The 8,190-nt window shown below is 64.4% G+C and overlaps 1 protein-coding gene across 1 annotated transcript; it reads right to left on the reverse strand.

Moving 5' to 3' along the window:
• Window positions 1-808: 808 nt before the first annotated feature.
• On the reverse strand, window positions 809-7,879 carry SEMA4C (semaphorin 4C; the record flags this gene model as incomplete). The annotated part of the gene is made up of 14 exons (XM_080711096.1): window positions 809-1,638; window positions 1,772-1,842; window positions 1,915-2,072; window positions 2,834-2,946; window positions 3,041-3,263; window positions 3,359-3,503; window positions 5,031-5,206; window positions 5,288-5,439; window positions 5,519-5,635; window positions 5,709-5,805; window positions 5,897-5,995; window positions 6,080-6,142; window positions 6,328-6,476; window positions 7,771-7,879. 14 exons carry the CDS (start codon window positions 7,877-7,879, stop codon window positions 809-811), a joined length of 2,502 nt encoding a protein of 833 aa, XP_080567222.1.
• Window positions 7,880-8,190: the final 311 nt, after the last annotated feature.

The raw sequence follows: 8,190 nt of genomic DNA on the forward strand, positions 1-8,190 counted from the left end.
GACCCGCGGATGGGTTTTAGCCCAAACATCTCATCCCCTCCGCTCATTTTCTCCATTTTATTTGTCAATATAAAAATACTCAAATATTTACAACAAATAAATAGCGAGGACACAATAAGTTACAGTTAGAAGCCCTCTTCCCGGGCTGGGACGGGGGTGCCAGAGCCCACAACATGCCCGCCCTCCCCTCCCCGCACAGCCTTTCCAGAGTATAAAATACCACTGACCCCTGGGGCCAAGTGGGTAGCCCCTCCCGCCCTTCCCCCAAACACACAGGAGGCTCCATCTCCCCCCCCCCACCCTGGAAACATTCATAGCCCCGGCAGCAGGACTAGGCCGCCTGGGCCCTGCTCGCCCCTCGGAGGGGTGCAGCACCTGCCCCCCACCCCCATATGTACATGGCTGCCCCGCACGGGGACAGGTGGGGGTAGGAGAGGCAGAGCGATTGGACCCCTCCCCTCGACAGCTCCAAAGACTCGCCAGGAGGACCCCAGGCCAAGGGAAGACGGACAGAAACGGCCAGGCTGCGCCGCACGCACGCACGCACGCGCACGCACACACACGTATGCACACACCCACATCTTGAAACTGCTTTCTGCCTTGGAAAAGTTTTGGCTGCCGGGGTCCCGTGTGTCAGATTCACAGAGGAGGAGGAGAAGGAGGAGGAGGAGCCTGCCGGCGGCCGAGCCACACCAGGTGGCCGTCCCAGAGCAGGTCCTCGCGGCCGGGCGAGCTGGGCAGCGCTGGTGCCCGCCCGGGCCGTCCCTGAGGTAGCTGGTGCTGTGCAAATGCCGGCGCCTCGCGCAGCTCACACGGAGGACTCTTCGGGGTTGGAGTCGGGCAGCGGCTGGCGGTGGTGCAGCTTTCGCCGCAGTTCCTCGGCCAGCTCGGGCAGGGGGTGCCCGAGCTCGGCCTGGTCCTCCCCTCCTAGCTGCAGGCGCACGTAGCCGTTGGCGTTTGAGTTCCGGCCGCCCCCCAGGTGGAGCCTGGTAGGGGACGGCAGGGGCTGGCCGGGGATAGCGGGCGGGGGCGACGGGGGCCCTCCCCCGGGCTGGCAGCGGGCATGGCCAGGCACAATCTTGAGGGAGCCGTCCGAGTAGTAGTAGCCGACCGGGTCCCAGAGTTTCTCGTCCGTTTCGGGGCCCGGGCGGAAAGGCGGGCTGGTGGGCTCCTTGGGCAGCTCCAGGGGGTACACCAGGGTCCTCTCGGCCGTCTTGGCACCTTTCTCCAGCTCCTCCCGCAGCCGTCGGCGCAGGGACAGCACCAGCAGCAGCAGCAGCAGACACAGGGCTCCCAGGGCCACGACGGCCAGCCACACCAGCCCCAGGCTCTCCAAGGGCGCCCGGGCCTCCAGGGTCACGGCCGGGCCGGCCACCACGGCCACCAGGTAGCCCTCGGCGGCCAGCCGCGCTCCCTGCTCCTCCGAAAAGCAGCGGTAGATGCCAGCATGGCGGGGCTGGGCGGCCATGACCACCAGGGCTTGGAGCCGGGCATCATAGAGGAAGGGGCCGGGCTGTTCCACGGGCAGGTCCCGGCCCCCAAAGGTCCAGCGTGCATGGGCCAAGTTGGAGGACAGGCGGCAGGGCAGCACCAGGTCCGTGCCCGCCACCACCGTGATGTTTTTGGGAGTGAGCCGGACTGCAAAGGGGGGGAGAGAGCGGTTAGTGCAGGCCACTCAGGGTTGGGGCCGAGATGCAGAAACTTCAGCTGGTCCAGGCCTTGGACCCACAGGAGGGGGACCACATTAAAAAAAAAAAAAAGAAGAGCTCACCTTTCTTACTGCTGTGCAGATCACAGATGCCCGAGGTGTCCGAGATGGTCACGTGCTGGACCAGCAGGGATCTGGCAGGGGAAGCAGGGGCGTCAGCGGCCACTCTGCGCCCTGCCCCCAGCCCCACTCAGAGCCCGACTCACCGGGTGTGGCGGTCCACGGGCACGCAGCGGCTGGTGTTGAGGTTCCAGGCGCAGTAGGGGTCCCGCGCCAGGACGCAGTCGGCGCAGAAGCGGTACTTCCCGCACTCCGCCAGGGGCAGCTGGACCAGCTGTGAGCGGGAGCCCGCGAAAAGCAGTTTCTGCAGAAAAGAGGCAGAGGAGGGTCACGGCGTGTGTGGGAAGGCCCCAGCTCAGACTCCCGCGGTGCAAAGAGGGAAGGGGAAAGAGGAAGGTCAGGTCAGGTCTGAGGAGAGCAGGGGCTTACTCCAGGCCTGCCCCATCCCAAGCCCCTTACCAGAGCGACCTTATTAGACCGGGGCTGGCCCGCGAGGCGAGGCCGTCATCAGGCCCCACACATACAGCGCCCTGTCTCAAGCCCCGCCGCCCCAACAAAGGTCCCAGCCGGCAGAAGGTGTTTCCCTGTGTTTGAGTGGTAACTGGCAATGTGTGTGTGTCCAGCCCCAGGCTCACTCTGACACGATCCCACGTTCTGGGGAGGGTTTTGAGTCACAGTGGCTGGTAAAAGGCAAGCTCGGCATCCGGAGGGGGCTGCAAACGGGGGAGCTCTGTACAGGGCCCAGGAAGACGCCCCACGCGGGGGAGCTGGGCAGGGCAGGGCGTGCCCGCCTGGCAGGTCTGGGCCCACGGGGCAGGATCAGAGAAGGTGCTGCAGCCAAGCGGCCGCTCTGAGGGTCTGGAGAGACCTGGAGATTGGCTGCCAGGGCCAATTCTAGGAACGCAGCCCGCAGGGACCCGGCTATATATAAAACGGCCCTCGGAGCACAGATTCCGGCCTTGGCGCTCTTACTTCCTGGAACCGGCCTGGAGCTAGGCGAGGTGTGCGGTGCTGGCCGAGCGCACGGCCGGGGAGGGCCCGCAACAGCAGGGCTGGGCCCATTACCTTGCTCCGAGACAGCACCAGGCTTCCCATGGACTCCTGGTCAAACACCTGCAGCTCCTCAATCAGGTGCACCCAGGGCCCCAGGCTCACGGCCTTGAGCAGCCAGCCGTCACCTGGAGGGGAGAGGTTCGGGGAGGGAGGGTACACGTGTCAGGCGGGAGGCTCCCACCACCTCACCCGCCTGCCCTGGCGCCGCCCGGCACCCACCCGTGCCAATGAACAGCACTGTGTAGACGGCCCCGTCGAGCCCCGTGACCCGGTCGGCCACCAGGTGGGTGAAGTTGGTGTTCTTCTTCACCAGCAGGGGCCGGCCCCACCGAGGCCGGACCTGCTCCTCCATCAGCGGGTGCTTCTTGATAAAGTTGAGGGTGTTGTCGGGCAGCTGCAGGGAGCTGGTGTAGCCGTGGCGCCGGTGCCAGTTGTTGATACACTGTGGGAGGAGGCAGGGCCGCGGCGGGAGCGCCGTCAGCCGGGCTGGAGGGCTCTGGAACCCGGGCAGCACTCGCCCCTGCCCCGAGGACTCACCGAGCCCGGCCGCGGGCTGGGGACCGTGTCGGTGTAGCGGCCCCATTTCTGGGCCTGCTCGCGGTATTCCTTGTAGGGACCCTCGAACACCCGCTGGATCTCTTCCAACTGGTACTCACAGACAGCGGACAGCTCCACATCACCCCTGTTACAGCAGGGAGGGTGGCTCAAATATCAGGCCGCTGCCGCCTTACCCTCGGCCCCCAGCCCCAGAGCGAGTGTGCAAGGCCGTCGTGAGCACAAGGTGCACGGGCAGCTTGAAAACGCCACCTGCGACTGGTTGCCCACCTCCAGCACCAAGACTGATCTACTGGTGCTGGGGATGATTGAGCCCAGGGGCATTTTACCTACAAGCTACACTCCCAGCCTGATTTCCTTTTTCCTTTTTTTTTTTTTTTTACAGTATTGGGGATGGAACCCAGCAGCATTCTACCTCCGGGCTACACCCTCAGCCCTATTTTTTAGTCTTTTTTTTTTTTTTTTTTTGTGGTACTAGGGGTGGAACCCAGATGCTTTCCACCTCCGGGCTACACTCCCAGACCTTTTTTATATTTTATTTGAAAACAGGGTCTTGCTAAGTTGCTGAGAGCCTAAGTAGCTGAGGCTGGCTTCGAACCCGTATGATCCTCCTGTCTCAGCCTCCCAAGCACGGGGATTACAAGCGTGCGCCACCACGCCCGGCTTTTAGTCTTTATTTTGGAACAGGGTCTCACCGAGTTGCAGAGGGCCTAAGTAGCTGAGGCTGGCCATGAACCTGGATTCTCCCATCTCAGCCTCCCAAATGCTGGGATTACAAGCGTGTGTCACCATACCTGACCTGATTTTATTTCTTATTTGGAAACAGGGTCACTAGGTTACTGAAAGCCTTGCTAAATTGCTGAGGCTGGCTTTGAACCTGTGATCTTCCTGTCTCAGCCTCTCAAGTACTGGAATTACAAATATGCACCCCATGCCTGGCTCTGTTTTATTTTTATTTTAAAACAAGGTCTCACTGGTTTGATGAGAATTTCACTTACTAATGCTGTCCTCAAACCTGCGATCCTCCTGTCTCGGCCTCCCAAGTACCAAGATTACAGGTGTCCATCGCCACACCAAGCTCCCAGGAAGCTTTAAAAAGGTGCAGTGCTGGGCATGGTGGTGCATGCATGTAATCCTGTGTACTTGGAAGGCTGAGACAGGAGGATCATGCAGGTTCAAAGCCAGCCTCAGCGACTTAGGCTCTCAACAACTTAAGGAGACCCTGTTTCCAAATAAAATATAAGTCTGGGAATGTAACCCAGATGTAGAAGGCCCTGGGCTCCATCTACGGTACCACAAAAAGGGGGGGCGCTATGCAGAGCCAGGCGTGGTGGCACACTCTTGTAACCCCAGTACTTGGGAGGCTGAAGCAGGAGGATCCCAGGTTTGTGGCCGGCCTCAGCAACTTGGTGAGACCCCATTTCCAAATAAAGAATAAAAAATAGGAATAGGGGTATAACTAGGAGGTAGAATGCCCCCGGGTTTCATCCCCACAACCACAAAAAAAGGGGAGGGCAGTGCCCAGCGTTCTTGGCTTCCAGACACTGACCGCCTGAACTTTCCCCAGGGGCTGGTATCGGTCCTTATGCCCACACACCATTCCTAACCCTAAATACCTGCTCCCCGCCAGCCCCAAGGGTCCCGGCCGACTCACCATCTCGCTCGAAAAATCCCGAAGAAGGTGGTGTTGTGCCAGGAGGCCCCCTGCAGGGTGTGCACGGCCCGCAGCTGGTTGAAGTAGAGCTGCCAGTGCGGGGCGGAGCAGGCCAGCCGCGCCTTCAGGAACGTGGTCCACTTCCGCTGCAGCGTGCGCGCGCCCCCCAGGTCACCCTGGCAGATGGCAAAGGGCGCGTGGCCGTCAGCCCCCGCTGGGCCGGCGGGGCTCCCGGCACCCCGCCCGGGGACTCGTACCTTGCAGACGCGGGCGACGCGGGCCACCACCTGCTCCGCGTAGCAGTCGTACTCCACCGCCCGCTCGCTGAAGAAGAAGTAAACCTTGTCGTCGTCCCCCGTGAAGCTCCCCACGCTCTCGGGGACGTAGGCGGAGCCTACAAAGTGGGGCTCTGTGGCGAGGGGATGAGGGTCAGTGGCGGGCTGCCAGGGCCCCCGCCCTCGGCTCCCCGGGCTTGCCGGCGCGCTCACCGTTGAGCCAAAAGGCCAAGTACTCGGTCTTCATGGCGTGGTGAGGCCCCATGTTGCGCAGGATGATGGGCTCCGTGCCCAGGAAGTTGTTGAGAGTGGCCGAGTACAGCTCGCCGTCTGGGGAGGGCAGGGGTCAGCCAGGCCCGGCGTCCGGGGGGCTCACCCAGCCTGCCCGGGGACAGCCACTCACCCACAAGGAGGCCAGTGTGGCCCTTGGCCGGGTCATAGGGACACCTGCCCTTTCCGTCCTCAAATTCTCGGCGCTCTAACGTGAAGGTGAGCATGTCCTAGGGGCGGGGCGACAAGGAGGCGCGAGGGTCAGGGGCGCTCGGGGCCGGCGACAGACGGGAGGAGGCGGGCTGGGGCTGGGGCGCTCACGATGTAGGTGCACTTGGGCTGAAAGGCGTAGGTCCCGCACACGTATAGGTGCGAGGCGTTGTAGGGCTGCAGGAAGCGGATGAAATTGAAGCACTCGGTCTAGGGGGAGAAAGGCGGGACGGGTCAGCGAGGACGCCGGCCACGAGCCCCAGAGCCGGGACAGAGGCGTGGCCCGGCGCCCACCTGGTTGCTCTTCCCCTTCTGGATACACTCCATCTTCTTCTCGGCGGGCGCCTCCCAGGAGATCTGGGGACAGGGAGGGGGCATTAGCAACGTCGTCGTGGGATGGCGCCAGCACCCTGCAGCTGCAGCAGGGGTCGCTCAAGAGGGAACGGAAACTTGCTAACCCCAGCAGGCGGGGCAGCGGGCACGGGGCCCTGGGGTCCTGCCCCTCGCCGCCTGCGCCCCCCACCCCCGTCCGCCCTGCTCACCACTCCTTGCAGCTCCAGAGCCTCGAGGCTGAAGGCAAACAGGGCCTCCCGCGCCCCCACATACAGGAGCCCGGAGCGCTCGGTCAGGGTCAGCGTCAGGAAGTCCTGGATGCCCGTCTGGGAGAACCGCCGCACCACCGTGGCCAGCTCTGCGGGACAGGGACGGTGAGCAGGCTGCGGCCCACGGGCCTCCCACGGCTCCAGGCACCCCTGACCACCAGTCTTCCTTTGTCCAGTGCCCTAGACCTTTCCTGAAGCGCCACCGGCCCTGACCGTTCCACCCAGGCCTCGGCAGCCTTCCCCTCAGCCAGGAGGAGGCAGATCCGGGCTGGGGAGGAGGAAGGAAGGATATCACGGCCACAGCTTCCGGCCAGAGGAAACCATCAGACCGAGGGCTCTCTCTCAGGGTCAGTGGTGCCTCCGGCCACAGGGCCAGCACCCCCTGCCGCCCGCCAGCTGCTGCTCCCCACTGACCCGCGGCACTCGACCTCCAGCTACACCCCTGCCCTTTCTTTTTCCTTCTGAAACAGGGTCTTGCTCAACTGCTGAGGCTGGCCTCAAACCCGTGATCTTCCTGCCTTAGCCTCCCAAGTACTGGGGTCACAGGCAGGCACCAGCACGCCGGCCTCGCCGATTCCTTCCTTGCCCTGCTGACCGCAGCAGGGTCCAGGCAGGCTCCAGCGGCAGGACCCCGACCCCAGGGCGCTGGCACAGGCGGGCGAGTGGGTGGCAGGCAGGAGGGGAAGAGCAGGAGTCGGGGCAGGAGGCCCTGCTGCTGCCTGCCCCAGGCCGACATTCACAAGCTCATGTCAGCCCCCTCCCTGAAAAGCTGCCTCCCTGCCCCAAGGCCCACCCCCCAAACACCAGCCTCAGTCCTGGGAGGCAGCTCCAGGCCCAGACCCGGCCCGATGGGAGGGAGGGCTTCATTAGCACCAAGAGCGGCCTGTGGGAGGTGAGCTCATCCCAGGTCCCCAGAGCGCAGGGACGGTACAAACACCTGACATCACCCCTGCGCACAGGTGTGTGTACAGGAGGCTGCGGGGGATCCCGCTGCCCGGGCAGGAGGAGGGCGCTCTGGGGCGGGGAAGGGTGCTCCTGGGTTTCTACCTATGGTGGTCAGGTTTCTCAAGCCTAGGCTTTCCGTGAGAATCAAGAAGCGGGGCACGGTGAGCGAGTGGCGCAGAGGGGTGTCCCCTGCATCCAAGAGCAGCCAGGTCTGGGGTAGGGTTGCTCAGAGACCCCAGAGCTGCTGTGAGGCAGCAGCAGGGGAAGTACCAGGTCTTGACCCGTCCACCAGTCCCAGGCCCGGGCCGATGGCACGTCCTAGAAGTGCTTGGGACCGCCAGAAACACGCAATTCCTGAGCGGCCTGCCCCTGCTGCCTCCCTGAGGCCCCGCCCGGGAGAGGGTCTCCCCGCCCGCTGTGCCCCACCAGGACACTCACCTCCAGAAGAGACCGTCTTCCGGGGCACAAGGTTCAGCCAGACCTCAGCCCCAATGCCCAGGCCCCACAGCCCTGCTGCCAGCAGCCAGACCGCCCAGTGCTGGGCCATGGCCGCTTGCCCCGGCGGGCTCCAAACTCCAGGCCAGCCGCCCTGCCCTGCTGAGGGAGAAGAACTGGTCAGCGCCCAGCGGAGCGCAGCCCGAGCGCGGACGGGCCTGGCGCCCTCCCGGCGGTGCCCAGCTCCCCGCGCGCTGCTCAGCGTGGAGACCCCGGCCTCTAGGGCGGAGACCCCGGCCTCCTCCTGGGCGCGGAGACCCCGGGGCGCGGGGACCCCGGCCTCCCGGGCGCAGACCCCGGCCTCCCGGGCGGAGACCCCGGCCTCCTCCCGGGCGCGGACCCCGGCCTCCCGGGCGTGGAGAC

The sequence above is a fragment of the Muscardinus avellanarius genome, assembly GCF_963383645.1.
Source record: "Muscardinus avellanarius genome assembly, chromosome: 15".
Lineage (NCBI taxonomy): Eukaryota > Metazoa > Chordata > Mammalia > Rodentia > Gliridae > Muscardinus > Muscardinus avellanarius.